General features: G+C 38.5%; 3 protein-coding genes across 6 annotated transcripts; 1 reads left to right on the top strand and 2 right to left on the bottom strand.

Moving 5' to 3' along the window:
• Positions 1-1,603: 1,603 nt before the first annotated feature.
• enoph1 (enolase-phosphatase 1) lies at positions 1,604-8,462 on the top strand. 2 transcript variants are annotated; one of them, XM_083568016.1, is made up of 6 exons: positions 1,604-1,875; positions 1,972-2,073; positions 4,675-4,877; positions 4,981-5,113; positions 5,220-5,343; positions 6,801-8,462. In XM_083568016.1, exons 1-6 carry the CDS (start codon positions 1,792-1,794, stop codon positions 6,938-6,940), a joined length of 786 nt encoding a protein of 261 aa, XP_083424142.1. In that variant the 5' UTR covers positions 1,604-1,791; the 3' UTR covers positions 6,941-8,462. The 2 variants fall into 2 exon arrangements, 1 of the variants encoding a protein (XP_083424142.1); XR_014537788.1 differs by having other exon boundaries at positions 1,605-1,875; positions 5,220-5,480; positions 5,873-8,462.
• tmem150c (transmembrane protein 150C) lies at positions 8,221-15,669 on the bottom strand. Of its 3 annotated transcripts, none has more exons than XM_083568017.1 (8): positions 15,165-15,669; positions 12,115-12,208; positions 11,855-11,908; positions 11,731-11,763; positions 11,568-11,635; positions 11,102-11,229; positions 10,818-10,995; positions 8,221-8,849 (listed from the first exon to the last, which is right to left on the bottom strand). In XM_083568017.1, the coding sequence occupies exons 2-8, from the start codon at positions 12,186-12,188 to the stop codon at positions 8,641-8,643; spliced, it is 744 nt and encodes a 247-aa protein (XP_083424143.1). In that variant the 5' UTR covers positions 12,189-12,208; positions 15,165-15,669; the 3' UTR covers positions 8,221-8,640. The 3 variants fall into 3 exon arrangements, with proteins under 3 accessions (XP_083424143.1, XP_083424145.1, XP_083424144.1); XM_083568019.1 differs by having other exon boundaries at positions 11,731-11,760; positions 15,165-15,411; XM_083568018.1 differs by lacking the exon at positions 15,165-15,669 and adding an exon at positions 14,913-15,116.
• A 2,412-nt stretch (positions 15,670-18,081) lies between these two features.
• Positions 18,082-24,251, bottom strand: LOC310740878 (stearoyl-CoA desaturase 5-like). Its single transcript, XM_083568010.1, has 5 exons — positions 23,865-24,251; positions 22,429-22,559; positions 21,587-21,792; positions 20,517-20,749; positions 18,082-20,172 (listed from the first exon to the last, which is right to left on the bottom strand). Exons 1-5 carry the CDS (start codon positions 24,043-24,045, stop codon positions 19,982-19,984), a joined length of 942 nt encoding a protein of 313 aa, XP_083424136.1. The 5' UTR covers positions 24,046-24,251; the 3' UTR covers positions 18,082-19,981.
• Positions 24,252-24,392: the final 141 nt, after the last annotated feature.

The following is a 24,392-nucleotide window of genomic DNA, read 5'->3' as shown; positions in this document are numbered from 1 at the left end:
GTAGGGACTACAATTAAATAATAAAAAATAGAGCAGTTTGTATTTGCAGCACTGTAGCAGCACAGCTTTAGGATTCCTGAACTTGGTTGATGTTCTTGGGTTCCCCAATCTGCAAAAAACATATAATGCATTCAATAATTTCCTCTAGGTGTGTGTGTGTGTGTGTGTGTGTGTGTTATCCCAAGATGTATTCCCTCCTGCCTGTGGGTCCACCATGACCTTGGCTTAGATCAGACTTGTCAAAGTCAAGGCCCCTGGGCCACTTCAGGCCTCTAGATGTTTAGCAGTACAGATATGTGTCAGCAAGTTTTCTCGGCTCTGAAGATAAAAAGAACCACATGCAGGAGTTGTCTCACTGATGCACACCTTTATTATATCCTGAAAGTTGAACAGCACAAAACCAAACCCTAAACATTAATGAAGTGACAACCAAGAAAAAGAGGCCAAGCGTCTTGTTCTGGTTAGTGTGCGTAAAAACAGAATATACTGCTTTTACTGACTGTTTTTTTTCCACACTGTATTTTGTCTGTCTTGTTGTTCATTAAATATTGACTTTTTTGGCCCTCTACTTGGACACAGTATTTAATTTTAGACCCCTCTGTGATTGAGTTTGTTACCCTGTGGTCTAGACAAAGTGAATACTGAAACACATTGTTTAATTAATAAGCCAGAGGTCTGCACGTTTCCCCTCTTACCTCCATGTTCAAATCTCACCTCCATGTGTGTGTGCACGGCATTTGCATGTTCTCCCCATGATTGAGGGGTTTCCTTTAGGTCCATAGTTTTTCTCTGAAATCTGGGTTCAAATCTCACCTCCACCTTCTGTGTGTTTGTGTGTGCATGGTGTTTACGTGTTTTTCTCATGCCTCAGGGGTTTATGCCAAGTCCTACTTTTTTCTCGCCCAGTATGAATGAGTGTGTCCATAAGTATGTGTCGGATTTGGCTTTGCCATGGGTTGCACCCTATTTTTGTATATAGACTCCGGTCTCCACTGTGACCTTGGAATCAAGGATGGATGGATTTTTACTTTTATTCGTTTATTTTAAACAAAGTTAAAATAAAATAGAATGCGACTGGATCAAAATCACTCATCCTTTGTGGCCAAAAGACTTAATGTCAAAAAATATTTTGTGTCTGGTATGTCAAGTACTATTACAACACTGATACGAACTTGACTGATCAATCTTCTATTGTTTCAACTTGTAAAAAGATGGAATTAGCAATATTATTTGTGACGTCGTGACGTGAAAAGCTACGCTAACGAGGCATAAAAAGAGGTTCTGTTTGGTTTCCCCAACCTTGACCTTAACAATCAAAAATAGAATATTTTTTCGATAAACCTGTTCACCTTTCAAACTAAAATTTTCTTACACAAATATATCATTAAGTATGCTAAACCTCATTACTGTTTTGTTTGGGTCGCAAATTAATACTGTCACTAAATCTAGCAACACCAAAGCGCCAATTAAGTTTAAGTAACTTTAATTTCTTTTAATACATCTGGCATTGTTGTGTATGTTTTAAAGTTTATTAAAAAAAATAAATCAAAAATAATAAAAATAAACATTTCGGGGTTTATTATCACTTCGAGGATTTTAGGGAACGCTACCTGGCAACCCGTTGACTGAGCCATGTTTTAGCACGTTGCATGAGGGTCAATGATCGGTTCCTCCTCTGATCTGCTTTTGTTTGTCTGGCTGCCACTGATTGGGTTTTTAATCCAAACCTACTCTTCATATCCACACTCTAGACTTAAATCTCTCTCCTTCGTTGTCAGTTGAGGTGCCAAAATGGCAACAGTTACAATTCCTGAGAACGTGAACGTTTTTCTGCTGGATATTGAAGGCACCACGACCCCAATCACGTTTGTGAAGGTACAGTAGGAATGAATGTGAAGCTTGGGCTGGATCTCTGCAATCAGCAGTGAAAATGCATGAATATGACCTGACTGATGCTTATTGTCCATGCAGGAGGTTTTATTCCCATATATCAAAGAGCACCTGGAGGAGTATCTGGGTGCACACTGGGAGGAGGATGAGTGCAAGCAGGATGTGCAGCTCCTCAAGAAACAGGTCAAGTTCCTGCAACATGGACTTCCATTTCTATCATTCATACCTTATATTATTCTAATTATTCTTATCATTATCACCAGGTAAACCCATATCGTGGTGCATGCTCTGAGAAATCTGCGTCAAATAAATGGAAAGGGGATCCAACTTCATCAATTCTGTTGTACATGCTCCTATATTGTTCATGTTGAAGATGCTAGAGGAACTAAAAAGCTCATTGTTATGCTTCAGAATGGTCCAATAACCAAAATTAGGATTTATTTATTAGGCAACAAGTGAACATTTTGTCCTCAAAGTTAATATTAGAAGCAGGAAAAATGGGCGAGTTTGACAAATTGTGACGTCTAGACCTCTGGGTCAGAGCATCTTCAAAGCTGCAGCTCTTGTGGGATGTTCCTGGTCTGCAGTGGTCAGAGTCTATCAAAAGTGATTCAAGGAAGGAACAGTGGTTAACTGGCGACGTGGGCGGCCGAGGCTTGGTGAAGCACGTGGGGAGCGCAAGCTGGCCGTGTGGTCCGATCCGATCCGCTCCTGTAGCTTCCCATGTTCAGTCCCATGTTCACTTCATCGTCCACAGACATGTTCCTCAGTAAGCAAACTGTAGGAGGTCCAGCAAGGAAGGGTCCAGTGATCGCCTTCAAATGAGCCAACACCAGTCTCTAAAAAGACTTCATGACCACAGATGTTAGGGCAATTGGTCTGTAGTCGTTAAGTCCAGTTGTTTTTGTTTTCTTCGAGGTGGGGTTGATGGTGGAACGTTTAAAACAGATAGGCATTTCACACAGTTTCAGTGATCTGTTAAAGATGTGTGAAAAGGTGGACGTCAGCTGGTCAGCACAGGTTCTTAGATAGGCTGGTGAAATTCCGTCTGGTCCTGGTGCTTTCCTTCTTTTTTGTTTCCCGAAGACTTGATGCACATCATCTTCACTGATCTGAAGTACAGGAGGTGGGGGGAGGGGCTGCTGGAGGTGCTAATGGTCGAGTCGTTATGATGGTCAGGAAGGGTGTGAGACCAGGAGTATCAAATCTACATTAAAACTCATTCGGGCCATCAACCAGTTGTTGATTCACTACTGGAGGATGGTGTCTTGTCTCTCAGACCTTTACACAATGAAGCAGGGTCGTTGGCTGAAAACTGATTGTCCAGCTTTTTAGAGTTGCTCCTCTTCGCCACTCTAATCTCCATTGTCACTTTGTTCTTGGCCTGTTTGTACAAGATTCTGTCCCCATTCCTGTAGGAATTCTCTTTGGCCTGATGAAGTCTTGCTGGCTTATCTTTGTTGTATGTTAAATGAGTCCTGATTGGAATGGATATATCATCACAGAAACTGATATCAGATGTTACAGAGTCTGTGAGCCTTATCCAAATCATAGGCAGCAGCTTTAAAAACACCAGTCCGTGCACTCAAAACAGATGTTTCGTCGATTTTTTTACAGTCCTTACTACAGGCTTAGCAGATGGAAGTTGTTGCCTGTATGTTGGGAGAAGATGAACCAGGCAGTGGCCAGAGAGTCCTAAAGCAGCTCTGCAGATGGAGCGATATCAATCCTTTATCCTGGTGTAGCAGTGGTCCGAAATGTTTTTGTCTCTGGTGGGGTGTGTAATAATGCTGTTGGAATTTTGGAAGTTCCTGTGTGAGGTTTGCTTTATTGGACAGATGTAACGTGCGGTCTGGACTGGCTTCATTCAGCCAGTATTTCAGTGAAAGACAGAGCAGCTAAGTTATAAAGGTCCTTATTTGTACGGGAGAGCAGGAGAAGTTCGTTCATTTTGTTGGGTAAAGAGCGGAGATTCGCCAGATGGATACCAGGCAGAGCGGTTTTAAAGCCGCTCTATGAAAACCTGACCAGCGTACCGGTTTGCTTTCCACACTTAAAGCGTTTAAAAAGCGAGGCGGCTCCGCCAACTACACCGTCTGAATAGTCAAAAACTGGTAAACAATTGTGTGGCGTGTTCTGCCGAATGTTCAGCGGTTCATCCAGAGTAAAAGTGACTGTACGTGAAGGACAAAAGATAGGACAAATGAACAAAAACAGTAAAGCGACTGCAGAGCTCCACACCGAGGCAGCCATCTGCAGCGCCATCTTGTAAAAAAAAAATTGATTATTGATTATAATGCACACTCTCGTTTTCACAACTCTTTTGGGGAAATGATCGACATCTGAAGTGTGGACGCTGAGCATTTTTTATTTATCCGGATTAGTCTAGACGTAGTTTGGACTTATTCTCTTTTCCAATTGGCTTCAGTCACAGTTTGGCCAGATTACCTGTTATTTGTTCAAATTGGCAGGAACATCAAATTATTGGAAAAATTTGCGTTTTACTCATCAAATATACACTGCAGCATTGTATAATTCTTTCTTCACTTCAGAATGCATGGTCAGCTATGATACAGCACCCCTGAAGCAGAATGGGTTAAGGGCCTTGCTCAAGGGCCCATCAGAAACAGCTTGGCGATACTAGGGCTTGAAGAACCCCGACCTTCTGATCAGTAACCCATAATCACTGAGCTACCACATCCCATTTTTTATTAATAGTAATAAGAGTTTGTAGAGTTGCAGTTTGTCACCATATTTCAATATCTGGGTTTGTTTTATATTCAGACGGAGGAAGACTTAAAGCAGAACAGAGCGTGCCCAGTTCATGCCGTAGACCAGACGGTCCACACGGACGAAGAGAAGGCGATCCGCGAGGTGGTGGATAGCGTCCTGTGGCAGATGGATGCAGACAGAAAGACCACCGCTCTCAAGCAGCTGCAAGGCCACATGTGGAGAGCAGCCTATGTTTCAGGGAAGATTAAAGGCGAGTAAGTATGGAGGATCTGCTCGTTTTTTTTTATGTAAAAAAATTTTTTTTTGCTCTTTTACGGAGATATAATTGCCTCTTCTGGAATGTGTGTTTGAACGCAGAGTGTATCAGGATGTGGTTCCTGCAATAAGAAGATGGAGGGAATATGGTCTTAAAGTCTACATTTATTCTTCAGGAAGCATCGAAGCCCAGAAGCTACTCTTCCGCTATTCAGTTGAAGGAGATTTATTAGATGCAAGTTACAATTTGGCTGCTTTTTTTCTTTTAGTAAAATATTCTCTGACGATGCTTTGAGGAAGGTTGTAGTATTTTAAACGTCTTTATTCAATGTATTTTGCAGCTGTTTGACGGTCATTTTGACACCAACATTGGTGCCAAAGTGGAGAGTAAAAGCTACCAAAAGATTGCAGAGAGGATTGGCTGCTCCCCAGAAGACATTATGTTCTTGACAGATGTCACACGAGGTGAGTATGGGATGTAGTTTGTGTGTATTAGTTTTCGTATGGCTGCTTCGTCCTCAATTCCTAATAAAATTCAATTCTTTAAAGAGACTTTTTAAATTTAGATTGAATTAGATTCAACAAAATTATAATAAATGCCAGTGTCTAATATTTTACACATAATAGGCTGTAGTTGGCCTCCACTTTTATGTTCTTAATAAATGCCCAGGAGCAACTGCACTATACCCAAAAAACAAAAATGGCGTAATGTATAAGCAGTGAAGTGAAGAACACTGATAATCTCTTCATCATGGCGCCTGTTAGTGGGTGGATTTATTTATTAGGCAGCAAGTGAACATTTTGTCCTCAAAGTTGATGTTAGAAGCGGTAGAAATGGGCGTAAGGATTTGAGCGAGTTTGACAAATTGTGACGTCTAGACGTCTGGGTCAGAGCGTCTCCAAAACTGCAGCTCTTGTGGGATGTTCCTGGTCTGCAGTGGTCAGAATCTATCAAAAGTGCTCCAAGGAAGGAACAGTGGTGAACCGGCGACAGTGTCGTGGGTGCACGTGGGGAGCGAAGGCCGTGTTGAATAGGGATGGCTCAATACCATAATTTGGCTTCAGTACGATACCAGAATGCAATACCTTGGTATCGATACTAAATCAATACCATAAGTGACGAATAACCAGATTTAAAAGATAAGTGAATTGTAAACAATTTTATTAAAACATATTTTTTACATATATATTAAAAATATATTCATATCTTATTACTTTTATATCGAACTGTAACAAAAAACCTACAAACATTGGTTACATTTTGATTTTAAAGAAAAAAAATTTAATTGAGTTTTTAGTTATTTAACTGTTTCGCAGCAATGTGGGAAACACCGCCGTCTACAGGTGAATTTCGGAACAACAGCGTATAAAATACACAATTCAGCAAAATTATATCGCACCGATTCAAATATAATATAATATATACCAGTATATTTCCAGTACCTCGAGATACCTCGCATCCATGCCGTGGTCCGATCCAACAGACGAGCTCCTGTAGCTCAAATTGCAGAAGAAGTTCATGCTGTTGATGCTCGACAGGTCAGGACTGTTTTGGCAGCAAAACAGGGGGACCAACACAATATTAGGCAGGTGGTCATAATATTATGCTGATCAGTGTATATCCAATTACATTTTAATATGCACTATTGAGTTTTTAAGCAATGGATGAATGAGATGATGGATCAGAATTTCAACTTGGAAAATGAAAGCTGAAATTCTGCTCAACTTGCATCTGTCTGTTCGATTCCAAATCTAAAAAAAACCCTTCATCGTGTAGCAGAAACAACACTTTTGGCATTAAGAGTACTGCATATTTAATGCAGATCTACTGATAGCCCCTGTGTAATATGAGAGTCTGAATGCAGCTGGGGTTGCGCTGAGAACGTGTGTGGAAAGATTAACATTTAACACTCACCTTGCAGAAGCAAAAGCAGCAGAAGACGCCGGGGTGAACGTGGCCGTAGTTGTGCGACCAGGCAACATGGAGCTGACCGAAGAGGAGAGGAAATACTACACAACAATCACAACTTTTAGCCAGCTAGAACTCACCGGAAGAGTTTAACAGACAAGGACAGGACATTGTCGGCTCTCCTCAAGCGGACTTTAGCAAATGTGGGCTGACATTGGATTTGTAGCTTGTTACTTGTTGGTTGGAGGAAAGATGATACACGTGAAGTCCAAGTGCATTATAGTTGCACCTAATTAAACTCCAGGTGCTTGCATATGTTTATATATTAATTTTATTTTTTAAAAATGAACTGAAGTTGGTTTATAATTGTCATCCTCTTGAAATGTTTATGCTATGAAACAGTATCGATGTGTAAGTGTAATTTAAGTTATTAATTAGGAATTACGTTTCACGTACTTGTACCTCGTTCTCCATCTAGTAAACGTATATGATGATCTCAAATGCTATTTCAAGTACTTATATGTCCAACCATTCTTGTCTTATCATGTAGGAAACTGTAGCTTGTAGACAATTTATAAGGGACAAAAAAAATAAATACAGAATGTCCAAAGAAAAACTTAAAACTACGAAGGCGTTTTAGTGGCACGTAAAAAAAACTAATGAAAAATCGAAGATTTCGAGAATAAAAGTCGAAATGTTTCAAGAATCACGTCGCAGCAGTACGAGATGAAAGTGGTAATATTTTAAGAAAAATCACAGAATTGCGAGAGACGTTTCTCTGTTTTGCATAAAATGGACGTGGAGGGTTTGGTTTTTCCTAATTTAGGTAATTACGGATTAATAATCAGTGAATAAACACTGCAGCGGTTTTGTAGGAAACAAATTCTGAAGAGAAAAATCAGACGGATATCAAGAAAATCGCTTCTTTTGTGCAGTCTGGAGGATTTCGATGGGTTACATCTGGATACAAACTATAGGAAGACTATGAAGATGAAGTTGTACACTGGCGCATTACTTTTTCTCGAAAACATTACGACTTTGTATTAAAACCTTCGTCGTACTAAACTGTAGGAAAAATTGGCAAAATAAAAAAAGTTTCCCATCACTTCAAAAATGGCAAAATCGTATGAATGCATTCGCTTTTCAAATATATTACTATGACCCAGTTGACAAAATTGATGAGGAACAAAGCAGTGCCCAACCTGTGTTTTCAGTATTACAGTCGTACAACTGGCAGTTCAGCAGTTAAGGATCAGTACTGCATATTACCACAAATCACTGAGTAAACATTTCTATGTTTCGTTGTTGTTTTATTCCTAATGCAGCTGTTATAGAGCTGAACACCTTTAAAGAAAAGAAGAATTTCATAAGCTAAGACTTCATTACAGTGCGTTGAAAAATCCCTGTTATAATAATCGCAAAGATACGCCACATTTTCAAATTTTACTTTATTTCTTTTGATCTCGATATAAAAATGTGCAAAGTACTAATTTTTAAAAACTGTGTACTCATAACAAAAGTTCAGACGTGGACCTACTTTTTGAATCGACGCATATTTAGCTTTCGGAGTGATACAAATGTCGTCTATTGTCTAATAACATGTATCTACAGTAGCTATACACACTTTCCGTGTAAAACACCTCATGGCACTTGCAATACAAAAACTTGCTCTGGCTCTGTTTTTGCTTCTCTTTTTTTGTTGTTGTTGTCGTCCACCTTATTGAGAAAGCAACACACTTCTGCACACACAGACCAACTCCAGAGAGACATTTAACAGACATGCATTATTAGTATTATTGAATTGAGTATGTGACGGAAGTTTGTAGTAATTCTGCTACAGAACCGGAAGAGTCCTACAGCTGGTCTGATTGGTACTCGGAAACCTCCGAGAAGGTCTCTGACAGGCTCACTGGAGGCTCTTGGTCATCGCTGCACACGATTTCGAAGTGGTGGTGACGGAACTCGATAGCAAATGTGCCCAGGAAGGCCAAGAAGAACATAGCCAGCGCCCACTGCGCCCGAGCAGCGTACATGTGCAGACGCTGGGCCAATAGAATGAAATCTGGTATTGTGTTAAGGTCAGATCTCGGAATTTATAGACACAAACAGTTATAATGTTAAAGCACTTTAGTCCAGAAGTCCCCAGAGGTAATCTATTATAATATTTCTTTGCTTTCACATTTTAATCATCACAACATACATTTCTTGTGATTCCGACATAAAGTAGTTTTCTCGTGATCTCGAAATAAACATTGTTTCCTTGCGATCAATCATTTTTTCTGTGTATTTGGCACAAGAGTATGTTCTAGATGCAGCATCACTGTTATTATCTGTAAACATCTGTGGCAGCTGGCGCATGGACGAGCACTGGGTCACGTGTGGAGGGCACAGTAATGTGTTACGTCAAAATCACGAGATAACAACTGATCGGATACTTTATTGATCCCGTAGAGAAATTGTTTGGTTGCAGTTGCTCTCAGTAAAAGATCAAACTAGAAATTAAAGTACAAATAAAAAGAAGAAAATATTAATAAATATACACAATAAGGTAGATGATCTGTAAAATGAAACGTGTAGCAGCAGTGAAAAACACTGCAGAAAAGTCAGACTACAATAATAGTTATAAAAGTTATTACACATGTAATTAATTATTATTATTATCGCACTGAAATTATTGCAGATAATCGCCCAAGATATTAACATTATATGTGGGCATGAAAATCTATAAATATAACTATATCGATATTATCTACACTATATCATATAACATCTGTATCGTGGAGCAGCTGTTTAACACTCAGATGGAGGGAGTTATATATCGTTTGATGGCCACAGGCAGAAATGATCTCCTGTGACGCTCTGTGCAATAACACATGCCCTCGTAGGACTTCTGATACTGTTGCATGAATATAGTACACCATGTACAGAAGATATACAGTAATTCATATAGACCTCACTGATATCCAAGCCTAAGTATGTATTATATTGTGTTTTATGATGAGTAACACATGAAACACACTTGGATGTAGTGGTGTGATGAAGATATAACACAAAACAGAGTTGTTGTTATTGCCCAGATCACATCTCAATATTTTATGCCTTATATTACAGCCATTGACTACAATTTTAATGTATTAATCAATAACATCTATCTATCATACTTCCTGGAAATGAAATTCTGTTGTCTCATATGGTTGGTTACTTCAAATGTCTTTGGTACATTTCTATTTAATATGCAATGTGAAATGTCTGCAGTTAATAGCGACCATTATAACAGCCATAAACACTGTTTTTCCGTCACCAGCTTTTCTTATAACTTTTTATTGAGATATTGGAAGTTTAAAAACTGCTGTGAACTGTTTGGGCTGATTTTTCTCATGATGTTCAGCCTTTCTTGTAAAGTCCATCATGTAAATGGCCTTGTAAATTTATCTGTAAACCGAATCGATTTATTTTCATTTGTCAGCTATTATGGAATGAAAAAAACCCCCAGCAATTAAATCGACAGGAATATATTTCAGCTTGTGCAGTTTGCTACAGTTGTGGTCTGCGAGCTCTAACTAGCACACTCTCTGACCATCCAATAGAAGGTTGTGAAAATGCTGACGTTTTTGGACGCCTTCTATAGAGCCTTGGTGACTCCGGCGAGCAATCTGAATGGTTAAAGCAACATCATTCAAATGCTGCAGGCACCTACAGTGTTTATATTGAACGCCTTCAGCAATACGCGGTGTGATTGCTGAAATCTAATTGGACAGACACTCCGAGAGAATCTATAAAATATCTACAAAAATATATTAAAATGTATGTCATTGATTCTGAGAGTTTAGGCCAGCAAAGAAGGCCGTGCTGACCCTGATGGACCTCCCTTGCTATACATGTGTGATGTATATTGCTGTTATGAAAAATGAATCAAATAAAAACTGTTTAAATACTAACATTCTGCTTGTCAGATTTACTGTGTGTGTGTGTGTGTGTGTGTGTGTGTGTGTGTGTGTGTGTGTGTGTGTGCTAGACATGTAAAGGATACAAAGCAGCATGCAGAAAGTGACTGCTCCAGACAGCAGGAAGCGAGGTATACCAGCTCGTCTGCCTTCGTTCCTCAAGTTGACCTTCAGAGTCATGAATGACTGGACCCAACAAAACAACGTGCCCAAGAAGAAGGTCATGTATGTCCCGATATTGTGGAGTTCCTTATCATTTGACAACTAGATCACAGTAAACAAAACTGATCACCCATCTAAAAATCAAAAAATCAAGACAACTCTAAAATAAAGCCACTGTTCCATAAGAGGAAAAAAATCCATAATATACCTGGAAATTCCCAACCAAGGTCAAACCAAAGCAGGCTAGGGAGAAAGCTACCAAACTGATGATGTTAAGCCAGGGTTTACGCACTCTTGGCTTCAGTTGCAAGTATCTGAGGACCCCGAGGATGAAACCTGGCGACAAAAAATGCATCTATTCGCTGCTATAACCTTGCTAAAGGTTGCTTTAATGCTAAAAAACAACTTGTGCTTCCAAATTTGAGACAAATGTTTGGAGAAGGCGTATGTATGTGCGTAATTGTTATGCCATCCACCTATTTTTGGATAAATATCGTACATAGTTGCCCGAACGTTAGCTGGTTATCTATTGAACAGTTAAAGTACCACTTTATATAAAGGTGAGTTCTATGAATTATACAAAATAATCCTAATACCATTATAAATATATATATTTTTAACAAATTGTTATGATTTACCTTATTAGAATTATAATGTCAGATTATAACTCTTACCCACAAAAGCTGCCATGTTCATGACCTGACTAAAAACACAGCTGGCCGGTGGAGCATCGCCTGCAATGCTAAAAGACAGGAAATATTTGAAAGGTTTTAGGGCAAGCTTACAATAATAATGGGAAACAAAACCTAATCTTAAGTGCAGATAATTGAGATATACCTTATATATGGGGGAGACTTTGAAACAGATCTGCTGTGGAATAAAATTTAATTTAAGGCAGAAGGATAACTCTGTAATATAACCAACATTTTTTTGATACAAGACAAAAAAAAAAGGAACTTACTTATATTGAGAGTTCAGTGGTGTGATTTTGTCATCCTCCACTGCTATAAAATAGCTGTTTTCAACAAGATATACCTCCGTCATTCTCTCAAATCCCAAGTCAGTTCCATTAACATAGACAAAAACATTGCAGCCCAACGTAACAGTTTATACAGAATCAGCTTCACACTACTACAGTATACATGCACCGAATTGCAGTGCATTGTGGGCAACTTTATTGTATGTAACCAGATATTCCATTAGTCTGGTTTGAATACTCACACAACCCATAAGCCTGCTGATGTGAAGAATGAAAACATAACAGGAAGAAACATCCAAGGGCTGCACTTTCTCATTGCTCTTAATCAAGCTTGACCTAAAAAAAAAAACAAAACATTCTCTAATTGTGTTGTAAAAAAAAAAAAAAAACCTCATTCACAATAAATATGTAAATGAACATTTCTAAACAGCCTGAAGGTCCAAGGTCCTGAAGGTTAAGGCGCTTTATCTTTCCGACTAGGATCAGTCTGAAGCGCCAAACAAAATTCTGAGCATGATTGAAATGTTTCTATGAGATTTGCCATCTCTTTGCATTTTTTAAAGCTGTTGCTGCATTGGTGTAGTTGCATTACTGGCTTTCTTATTAATAATTAGATGTAAAGTTTGGTAAAAGGTTTGCTCTTCGTACAAAACCAGCACAAATTAGAACAACAAATTCAGCACTCATACAACGGACAGCTCCAATCCAACCAGACTACAGCGTTTCAACACTGGACTGTACAGAGTAGTGGACTCGTAGCCAATTATATCTCATTTTAGTGATACTGAAATGCCATTTGCTCTCACTTACTTTATAGAAGATCACTGGACAGGTGTTGCATTGTTACTTATAACAAGACCAGAGGTGTATCTGTAACCACTCATTATTACGAATTAGGAATATACTGTTAAAATCGCGAAATCCTAACTACTTCTACTCACACTGCATGCTTTTTTTTTTTTATTGTAATGCTAAAATTAAATTAATTAATTAAATAAATTTTTTATAAGTCGTTTCCTGGCATTAAATATATAATGAAAAACATTATATTATTACATATTATTACATTTTCATGTAATAAATTTTTTTTCTCAGCTACTTTGGAGCATTTCTCGAATCATCCTTAATATTTGCAAACCAGTAAGTGCCTTTGTCAAAACGATTTGTAAAAACAGCACAATACATTGGATTTCTTGCAAACGCCTGAACTTTTCTCAAAATCCTTATTTCATCTCTCAAAAGTGAGTATTTGTGTGAATGAACATCCCATTCCCATCAGAATGAAAAGTGCCTTCGTCATTGTTCACGAACAAAATCATCAAAATGTTTAGTCGTGTTTTCAGTGTGACGCTGCACAGTTTCAGGATTTCTTGATATAAACTATAGTTTGGATCACAGGGACTGAAAATGCACAAAATTTGACTTCCTTCTGTTTGGCATCTGTGAATTTTAGCAGCACAAATGTATTTATTTGGTTGCATATTTGATTTATATCGATTGTAAAAGACCGAACAGGATTCACACTTTTACTGTTCTGTACAAGTGATCGTTTATTTCCTAGTTGTTCATCCATTTTCAGAATGTATAATTCTATGTTTTGCTTTTTCTGTATACAATCTCCAATTGAAGGTTCATCAGATTCACCTTTGACCTGTTTTAGAGAACTGGTTGATCATTGGTTGATCTGATGCCGTTCACTCGCCTTCATTAGTGACGTTCAAGATTCATCTGCACAATTCATCAATTCAACACATTTACAAAAAAAAAGTTAAATAGAAATTTTAGACGACAGATGATTACAACTGGTTTAATCATTTTGCATTCAATGACCTACAATGAACTGATGCTGAGATGTTTTGGGGGTTAAAACTATTCAGGTGAAACCAGTAGAATATATTTTAATCAACATGAACATAAACAAGTGATAATGTAGGAAACAGCAGTTAATTAAACACAATCAATTAAATGAATGTACAATTTATCAAAGCGAACAGGAAACGTTATTATGATGAGCACAAATTACTAAATGATGTCAAAGTTGAATAAGTAGTTTTGAGAAATGTAGTTTCTGATCTGACAAATGCGCCAAAGCAACTGTAAGTACTTGATTTTACTTTACTCAAATAATTAACTACTTATTTATTTGTTATTACTGAACAGATTTTTGTTAAATGTTGGTTTCCTTATTTTATATTTAGTTCATAGTCTTTTACAGGTTTTCTTGGTGAGCCATGATGCAAAACAAAAGTCCCTGTGTGAACTCCATACTATTATCATCCAATGGTAAAATGCTATTTAGAACATTCATATTGGATTTTGCATTTCTTTGTACTGTACTGTTTATTTAGCTACACGTTCATTTTAATTGAATTTAAGATCATTTGAGTGAAAAAAAATATGAAAACAGGGTGGTAAAATTACTGCCTCGCAGCTCCAGAAATCAATCCCGAGCTCAGCTTTTTTGCCGTTTGGAGTTTCTGAGTTGTGTCCATTAGGTGTTTCCTCTATAAATTCTGGCTTCTTCACACCTCCCAGAAACATCTCAGGAGGTGAATGGGCAACTCTAATCTGCCCAGGTGTAAATTCCATGCCTGAAGGTGAGCACATGGTTCCTTATGATGGACATCAAGGATGTATTCCCATGTCACTCCCATCATTGGCTTCAGATCCATTATGACCTGACCAGGATGGAGATGTCTTGAAGGTGAACAAATAACGAATCTTCAAAACTCAGTCTCAGTCTCAGAATGACTTCTATCTCTAAATAGAAAATTTGAGACTAGGAGAGGAAAGAAAGATGGAAAGATGATAGAAGAGAGATTTAAAGAAACAGCCTATGAATCCTTATAATAAACAGCTTCCTGTTTATCCTGTTAAATAGTGTATTGTGTCTTAGACATTATGCTCTTAGATATTTTCAGTTCTAACTGAAATGATATTCTGCTGTTTCCGACACCGGAACCACGTCCACAGCGTCTCCCATGCACCTGAATCCAGTGACTGACGATGAAAAAGACAAGAAAAACGCATAAAATCTTACTAAAAACTCATGATGGTTCGGTTCGGTTCGGTTAGCTCTGAGATTCAGGCTGCATTTCGGATCACCCCGGAGAGTTGTAATAGAGCAGCGGTTATTATCGTACATAAGGAAGCGTTATGAAGTGTGTTTGAAACCGAAAGCAGTTTTCTGTCTGGCTCATAAAATGGAGGCTGAGCTCGCGCCCTGCGGATCATTATCCATGCGGAAAGGCGCTACTTCCTGGAATTATTCGCTTTATGAAATGAAGTCTACCTTCTAAACTTGGTGTGTAATCCTTGTCTTTTTCCTCATCTGACGAAGCCTGGTTGTTTTCCCGTGGTGCTTCGGTTCGGTCCGCTTGGGTGCTGAGAGAAATGTGTGTGTGTGTGTGTATTAATGTTCTATTGGCTTTCGCATTACAGCCCAGACGATAAGAGCGCACACCCTGCACAACCTGAGAGTCCTGCACAAACACCACAGTCCTCCACCAACACCACAGAGTCCTGCACAACCCGAGAAAGTCCTGCACAACCTGAAAGTCCTGCACAACCCGAGAGAGTCCTGCACAAACACCAAGGAGTCCTGCACAAACACCATAGAGTCCTGCACAAACACCAGAGTCCTGCACAAACACCATAGAGTCCTGCACAACCTGAGAGAGTCCTGCAAAACCTGAGAGAGTCCTGTACAAACACCACAGAGTCCTGCACAAACACCACAGTCCTACACAGACACAGAGTCCTGTACACAAAGAGTCCTACACAGACACAGAGTCCTGTTCTCCTTCTCTCTATCAGTATCTCTATATCTCTCCCTCTTTTTGTCAGTTTGTCTGTCCTTCTCTCTATTTATACATCTATTTGTCTGTTTCTCTTCCTCTTTCATCTTTCCTTTTATTTTTGTGCCTGCCTGTAGTCTCTCTCTCTCTCTCTCTCTCTCTCTCTCTCTCTCTCTCTCTCTCTCTCTCACACACACACACACACACACACACACACACACACACACACACACACACAAGCCACAGTCACCATGGCTGCTCATCAGGGATCCCTTTTGTCATTGTTTGCAAACAAGATCGTCTGCACAGTTTCAGTATTTCTGGATGAACTACGGTTTGGATTACAATAACTGAAAATGCTAAAGTTGAATTTCTTCTGTATGATATGTATGAATTACAGCAGCACAAATGTATTTATTTGATTGCATATTTGATTTATATTGATATTGATGAGACCAGACAGGATTTACACTTTTACTGCACTGTACTAGTGTTTGTTCATTTCTTGGTTGTTCATCCATGTCCACTAGATTAACCTTTGACCTATTTTTTTTTTTTTTACTTGCCTTTATTAGTGAAATTCAAGATTCATCAACACAATTCATCAATTAAAAGAAACATTTACCAAAAAAAAAGTTTCATAAACATTTAAGGTTGACAGATTCTGACATTTTAACCATTTTGCATTCAATGACTAATGCATTCAACTGATACCGAGATGTTTTGGGGGTTAAAACTATCCAGGTGAAAATAGTATCAAATATTTTGTTTAACATGAACACAACTGCTAATGTAGGAAACAGAAGACACTTGTACACAATCGATTAAAGTAATGTACTAAAGCATTCGCAATTTGATCGAAGCAATTTAATTGCAACTAAGAAAAACTGTAAATATATATCTATATAGAGTTGAGCAAACTGACAGACTATTTTTTTTCCAGCTGCAAAATCAATTTTCCAGGTTCTCTAATAAATCTATCCAAATTGAAGTAATTGAATGTATGCCTACACGTTTTCTAATCACCATACTCTTGTTATTTTTATATCTATGCTTATAAGTAGACAACTTGTCTATGTAGCATTAATATCTGATGATCTACCAGCTTGACTGGCTCGACCTGTTTCAGCATCTGCTACAGTTGTAAGATATCACCTTCCCTCCTTCCCTTCTTGACATACACACCCACTGCAACACATGCTGATGCTTCAAACATTTGACTGATTGAAAAAATAAATGGTCATTTTTTCTTGGTGATCGTTAAGCATTTACTTTTAACAAATAGCATAAAAGTCCAAAATTTAAGAGGTAAATCCAAAATTTTGTTTAATAACAAGCAAGCAATTTCCACATTTAATATCTTTAAAAAAAAAGCTTGGAGTATTTAATTTATTAAAAAAACAAACACATGCATGTTCCTTTTCTACAGTATGCAGAAAAACGGTCATTTCAATCTGTATCCTTTGACCAAACAAATATATAAATGTACTGACTTTATTCTCATTACAAAAGCATAAATAACGTTTTTTTTTTACACTTTTGGCATCCGGATAGTTTCTCCAAACATACAGCTGAAATATTTTACCGTGCCTCTTGTAAAACTCGCCAAATATGATCTTCACTAGTTAGAGATTTTTTCCTTTTGATCCAGTTTATCCCAGAGCAGTTCAATAGGGTGTTCGGGTGCGGCGAATGGGCAGGCGTTCCATGATAGATTACACCCCAGACCACTGTTCGCTTTCTAAATAACGATTACAATGAGCTGCAATCCAGACGGAATTGCATGGTGTGAGTTAAAGTATCAAAGGAAAGCAATGTTGCTTCAGAATTCCTTTTACCATTAAACTTACATGTGTATAATGAGTATAATGCCTTCCAAATATAAAGAGAATCTCGTAAATTGTAAAAGTTACATCAAAACCTACTGCATAAAATGTCAATTGAATGAAAATGAATACCGTTATATGACGGAGTTTGTTGCATATAAACAAGAGGATGTGTCTCTTCAAAATGATATACATCACATAAATCACTATTTACTACCAGACGAAACTCATTTCACTGTGTACTATATGCTTGGAATGACAATAATAAGCTTCTTGACTTCACTTGACGATCCCAAACATGCACTGACATGCACTGAGGATAAAACTGGATGTGATCAGAGGTAGAAATTTAAATATGCGAATGCAGAGTTTTGCATTTGTGTATAGAACGATGACAGTATGGAATCTATTGTATAGAATTTTCTTATTATATTTTTAGGACCTGACAGCTACCCCTGACTTTGGGTTCATATATTTTCTCCTAAAAAACACCAATGTAATGTACTAGAAATCTCACCTTGTAATGTCAGCGTGGAAAGAAACAGCTCAGAGGAATAATGTAAATACATCACAGACCAAGAAGTTATTACATCTCAAATCTTTATTTTACACACATTTCATGGGCCAAGCTTTTCTTTAGCTTCTTTAAGCGATGCAAAATAGAAGGAATGTATAATTCTTTGCTAAGATTAGTGTCAAAAACCAATTGACCTGTCTGTCTTTCAATTATACACTACAAATCAGTCTAAATGCAATAGTAAAACAATAGAGTTAGCAAAGTGTAATCAGAATATGGATATATGTCAGTACATATATTTTTGTAAGGGAGTTAAAAGTGCAGTCTTATTTCTATTACTCAGATTATTACTTTTCTCATTCATTGTCTTTCATTGTCTGGAAAACCAGCCCAAGGCCTAGTCAGTATATAGTATATTAATAACAAGTGAAAATATCGCAAAAAAACCCCAAAAACATACCTCCAAGGAAAAGCCGGTTTGCCAGGAATCTTCATTCTTATAGCACATTAAAGACAAAAGCGGTTACATGCACTGATGCACAGGAAGCACAAAGTTATCCACACATCAAAGCACTTCGGAGCATCTACACGTGAAAAACAGATTGTGTATGAAGGAAATCTAGAACATGCTACTCTACAAAATCCTTCACGTCAACTGGTGTGAATGGAAGCAAATCATTTCTACTGGTGAGATGATTTTTACAGTGTTCTGTGCAATAGTAAAGTAAGAAAATAGGCCAGGAATCATGTAAGACATACATAATAACCCAATCTCATTTAGTTTTTTTTTTTAATAACGGGACGGGAGACACCTTTTTTCATTTATTCCTAAAAATAAGTGTAAACTTACTTGAACGTATAGTTTAATATTAGCAACAATTGTTACAGGTTTTGTTTTGCACCTGCTTAGCTACTACAGCAGCGGTCCCCAACCTTTTTTTTGCTCCACTGACCGGTTTAATGTCGGACAATATTTTCACGAAACGGCCTTTAAGGTGTGGCGGAAAAATACAACAAAATAAAATGATATGATCGGCATAAAAACTGGGATTTTCTAAATATAATAATGAACGTGAATCCGCAGTGTCGTTTTTGTTTATTTTGCTTGGGGGTTTTAATTTAGCGTTAATGTGTTATGTGTTAGCGGCCGGAGCAGCCGGTTTAAGAAGTTAGAGGATGGAGGTAAGACATGTGACCGAGGCATCATGACATGCATCAAGAGTGAATCATAGACAGATGTGGTGCAGAGAATCTGGTAATTTTCCAAAATAAAACAGAATCAGATAAACAAAACGGAAAGAATGTAAGTTATGCATTCTTTCTGTGCGGCCCGGTACCAATTGACCAACGGACCGGTGCCGGTCCACGGCCCAGGGGTTGGGGACCACTATACTACATGATAACATGAGCAGCCTTCTTGAATGCAGGTGTGCTCGAATAGTGCAATAGTTACAATTACTCATTGTCATTTAAATCAGTTAGGCCTTGTGTTCACAAAACGCATGAACAACTTGGGCTTTTTTTCAATAAAGTGCCTTTTTTTTGGTAAAATTACAAAACGCAGTCAAATTTAAGGCAAAGCTTGCACGTGGCAGGTTTATAGTTAAAATACGATTATCATTTCACTGGGTAATATTGGGCAAATGTAAACATAGCATTTAATGGACCCTACCTTCTGTATGCTACAAAATAAGTGGACACATCGGATAATGCTATTGTTACATGGATTGCCTAATTAGGAAAAAAGCACACACTGGTCACCAATGGGTTCAGGATGAACTAAGCAAAAAAAAAAAAAAAAAATGTCCACAGTTTCCAGCTAAATCTAAGCCATCACAAAGGTTACCTTTCTAATGAACTGCTCTGTGACAAATGTAAAGACGTGTTAAAGAAAGAACACAACACTCCATTTTTACACTGCCTTTCCGATATATATAATATCAGCGGTGTTGAGAGCTCTATGCTGCGTTCAAGCGCTCCCATCACCTGTCCTTAACTTCCGAGCCATGATCATCTCCGGCGTGGCTCTCTTCCGGTTGCTGGCGAGGCCAAACCAGCACATGAGATCGATGAAACACATAGTGGGGTTGTAGCGAAGACCAAATTCACTGGCCGCATAGTCGAAAGGGAACGTGTGATGGAAGTTGTGGAAACCTTCACCTGTAAAAAGAAACCCCATTTCATAAACTTTAGTCTTTAATCATAACAGAAAAAAACCTTTTGTGAATCATTGAAAATCATTTCACAAAAGCACATACTGTACTGTACAGCATAATAAGGAAATGAAAGCGTATTAACAACAGATATATGTTTAAATTATATTATAAATATAGAATCAAATGCATCAAAAGGGTGGGCTATTATAGAACCATTATCACTGACGGTGGCATGATGTGTCATTATATTGTTTACAGACGCCACCACTGAAAATGAGAATGCACACAGGCCCCGCCCATTACATCAAAAAATAATATTTACAGTAGGCGCAAAAACCGTAAACGTACCGATAGCTCCAAAGGTGACGAAGCGGTTTTCTCTGGGGTTGATATTCTTGTTGTAAGGCCGGTTGCCGTACATATGTGCAGCGCTGTTCACTAACCAGGTGAGATTAAGAGCAATGGTGTAGCGCAAGATAGTGGACAGGAAGTAGGAATTCCACAAGCTTTCACCCCAGAAGTACCATGGCACCAGAGTAGGCAGGAAGAAGCACATCATCACCACTGAGATTTTGTAATATCTGGGTAAAAAAAAAAATAATGCAATAAATCATGATAGCTCAATAGTTTATATTCTCTTCATCAGGGCATAATGAATTACTTCAACAATCTTTATTACAAAACAATCAGAAACGTAGGTTTCTTTCAGTTCAAAATTCAAATTAGTATTTACACCCCACACCTTAGAGTTTAAAGTATAAACAATCCACAAAATAGCCAACAATTGTGAAATAGTTACAAAAATATATAATTTGCAAAAAAGTCATAAACTTTTACAAAAATATAAATGCATAAAACACTGAAGAAAATTTAGGGGAATCCTTGGTGTTCCATTGGAAGGTTAAATTTCCAACAGGGTAACAAGTGTAGACACACTGCCACAGTATGTGGACAAGATCAAAACCTGACAACCCTGACAATCCTGCTCAAGACCTGACGGGCCAATCAAATAAGACCAGATCTCAATTTAAATGAAATATCTCTGGCAAAACATAAAAAAATTATGTTTACTAATGGTCTTCATCCAAACAAACAGAGCTCGAGCTGCAGAAAATTGGCAAAAAATACCAGGATCCAGATGTACAAAGTATAAAACATCTTAGGAATGTCCCAGTCAAGTCACATAAGTTGTGAAATGAATTGCAGTTAAGTATTCTCCCAGGGGATAAACACTTGTTTAGCCAACAAATGTCAGATTTTTTGTGTCACAGTAAAAAAAAAAACTATTTAGCTTTTAAAAAAAATGGTTTAAATCAAACAATAGAAACTTAATTCATTTTTAGTTTGTAACAATACACAGTAAATACTTATTCAAAGCACTATATGTTCTCTTCAGGAGTACAGCATAGTGGACCTACTTCCTCTGGAATGCAACAACAGGGTCAGCCAGCAAATCGCTCATGTCCAGCCGCTTGCCTTTCTCAATCACATCCTTGTGTTTAGGCACAAACAACCAGCCTACATGTGAGAAGAAGAAGCCACGCCTTGCATTGTGAGGGTCGGCATCTGTCTCTGAGTACTTGTGATGGGCCCTGTGATCTCTGGACCATTCAAAGATATCATTCTGTAAAGAATAGAAATGTATTATACTATTTTTGTAGATTAAAGTCTTAGGAGAGTTGTCTCCAATGCTAAACCACCTATCTATTAAACAGCATGGCTTCATAATAAAAGAGTCTAGGTGCTGAACTGGCCTGGTTCAGATCTTTCACCAATTAAAAACAACAATTTGGCACATCATGAAATAGAAAATACAACAAAAAAGACCCAGGACTGTTCAGCAGCTGGAATAGTGTATCAGACTCAAATGGGAGAACATTCGTCCCACAAAACTTAGTTCCCAGATAAGTGCTAGACAGTTCTGAACATGGCTTTGGTACAACCATCAAATTTAAAATTACCTTATATTTTCCTTAAAATAGTAAATAAACCACATTTGATTTGTTTCTTTTATTTTTATTTTATTTAAAATAAGCTCATGTGGAGTTTCCACCTTACACTTTGTTACTATAGAAACAATAATTTATTAAAAAATAGCACAGTGATATGACACTGTAAATGTCTTGTATTCAGATAACTCATCTAAGCAGTAGTTATATGGAATATTATTATCATGATTTGATTCCTGTTTAATCAGTTTTTGCCATTTTCATACAGCACACACAAAAGCATCAGTATTACCAGGACAAAAAGTGATCACCTGGAAGGCCATGGAGTTTGCAGCTGCCAGAAAGATCCTTAGAGGCAATTTGGCTTTGTAAGACCTGTGACTCCATAAGCGATGGGCTCCAGCTGTAACCCCAAGGCCTGTGATCATGAAGCATATATAGGCTGAAAAAGAAAAGCATACCACAACAAAGTCCTCATTAATTATCCCACATATACCAGTCAGTAGCTGAAACCTCAGAGTGTAAACCGTATCAAAGTGGCCTTCAGTCAGTTTGTTGTTGAAGAGGCAACTGGCTGAGATTCACCAGTGACTTCACTGCAGAAACAATGGTTAATATCTATGGATGACGAAAAATGACTTACGGTGGTGCGTTATACTTGTGGCATGTGCATTACAGCACAGTGAAAATCTTTCTCCACATACCCCAGAGATGTTGGGAAGGTGGGATCAAAGCACAGGGTCAGCCATGATATATCACCCCTGGAGCACTGAGGGTTAAGGGCCTTGCTCAAGGGCCTCAAGAGTGAGATCTTGACAATACCAAGGCTTGAACCTCTGGCTGGTTGAACCTTTTTGATCAGAAACTCTGAGCCTTAAATACTGAGTTACAGCCAAACTAGGCACAACAAGGAGGTGCTCAGTGGTTCCTGATTGGAAAGTTAAGGGTTCAAGCCCAATTATTGTCAAGCTGCCACTCTTGGGGGCCCCTGAGCAAGTCCCCTAACCCTCAGCGCTCCAGGGATGCTGTAAAATGGCTGACCCTGTGCTCGGAGCCCATCTTCCTAACACTGCTTGGATACATTTGTAAAAATAATTTCACTCTGCTTTAAATTCTTTAAATTCTTTAATGTCTGTACTCTTTCGCTATTTCTTTATTTATAGACAAATCGACAGCCTGGAACACGTGCTACTGAAACGAGTTGGCTGGGTTCTTCTGCGAAAGTGGTGAGATGCTCTCAGCATCCTCAGGCCTATGTTTCCATAGAAACTGGTTCTGATATTTTTTTAGACCTGTAACATTGGGTCAAGTGTTGCACGTACATGAAAACACACACACACACCTGATGGTTTTGACATCTACATGCGCCATACCTTCTTGGCTTTGGTGATACATAATCGATCTTTTTTTTTTTTCCAATAATGAGAAGAATTGGATGTATTTCCTGGATGGAAACTATCAGAATAATAATGTTGTATGGTGATAAATTATTTATAGGGGGTGAGGAAAACTGCTCGCTGTCCCCATGCACGAAGGAATACCATCCCATTGGTGCGTTTTCTGGATGCATCGACAAAATGTTTATTTATAGGTGCATAATTGATCACGATCATTCACTGTTGCATAACATGAATGGGGTAGAGATGGTGTTATAGATTCGTGTTATATTAATACCGGAGGCTGGCTTTTATAACAGCAACATCAACACACACACACGACGATGACCTTGTTTTTCTTTCAGACTTACACCACATCCAGGTGAAGGGATGCGCACTGGGGACGAGGAACACGGAGTACAGCGCGCCGGCATGAAGCAGACCCATGAGAAGGACGTTTCTCCAGACGATGTGCTGCCGCGATGCGCCGCCGCTCATCTCGCGGCTCTCGGCACCATCCGGCCCGTCTCGGTCCGCGCTCGGTGCGTCCATCTCGTCAACACAATCCACAAATTCTCACGAAAAAATACAAAAAAACACCCCCCAAATAAACAAACAGCTTCGAATTCCAGATTGTTCCAGCGAACAAATACGCGTCAGCTGATATCCATGCGGCGGTGGAGGCTGGTACAGAGCGCCCCGGGTGGTGATGCGCGCAACCCAGACGCAGGATCCCTATTATACGGTGAAAGGGTGTATGGGCGGCCAAAAGGGCCAAAACACAATAAACTTGGCACAGAAGGCAGCAGTGTAACACTAAAGTTGCATTTGCTGCCTGGTTTCAACAATGACAGGTGAATTATCTGGGGTCTTGTTCACATTTGGCAAGCATTCATTCA

Source organism: Silurus aristotelis (genome assembly GCF_946808225.1).
Source record: "Silurus aristotelis genome assembly, chromosome: 18".
Classification (NCBI taxonomy): Eukaryota; Metazoa; Chordata; class Actinopteri; order Siluriformes; family Siluridae; genus Silurus; species Silurus aristotelis.
Note: the sequence above shows the minus strand (reverse complement) of the source record. Positions and strands in the feature narration are given on the sequence as shown.

Excerpts from the sequence above, each read along its gene's own strand:
- enoph1 (XM_083568016.1), top strand. The coding sequence starts at position 1,792 with ATGGCAACAGTTACAATTCCTGAGAACGTGAACGTTTTTCTGCTGGAT. Across the intron at positions 4,878-4,980 it reads TCAGGGAAGATTAAAGGCGA|AGTGTATCAGGATGTGGTTC; the intron begins GTAAGTATGGAG and ends GTTTGAACGCAG. Across the intron at positions 5,114-5,219 it reads TTGAAGGAGATTTATTAGAT|CTGTTTGACGGTCATTTTGA; the intron begins GCAAGTTACAAT and ends TGTATTTTGCAG.
- tmem150c (XM_083568017.1), bottom strand. The coding sequence starts at position 12,188 with ATGAGAAAGTGCAGCCCTTGGATGTTTCTTCCTGTTATGTTTTCATTC. Across the intron at positions 11,909-12,114 it reads TCAGCAGGCTTATGGGTTGT|CTATTTTATAGCAGTGGAGG; the intron begins GTGAGTATTCAA and ends TGTTGAAAACAG. Across the intron at positions 11,230-11,567 it reads GAACATGGCAGCTTTTGTGG|GTTTCATCCTCGGGGTCCTC; the intron begins GTAAGAGTTATA and ends TTTTGTCGCCAG.
- LOC310740878 (XM_083568010.1), bottom strand. The coding sequence starts at position 24,045 with ATGGACGCACCGAGCGCGGACCGAGACGGGCCGGATGGTGCCGAGAGC. Across the intron at positions 21,793-22,428 it reads CAAACTCCATGGCCTTCCAG|AATGATATCTTTGAATGGTC; the intron begins GTGATCACTTTT and ends TATTCTTTACAG. Across the intron at positions 20,750-21,586 it reads GTTGTTGCATTCCAGAGGAA|ATATTACAAAATCTCAGTGG; the intron begins GTAGGTCCACTA and ends TTTTTTACCCAG.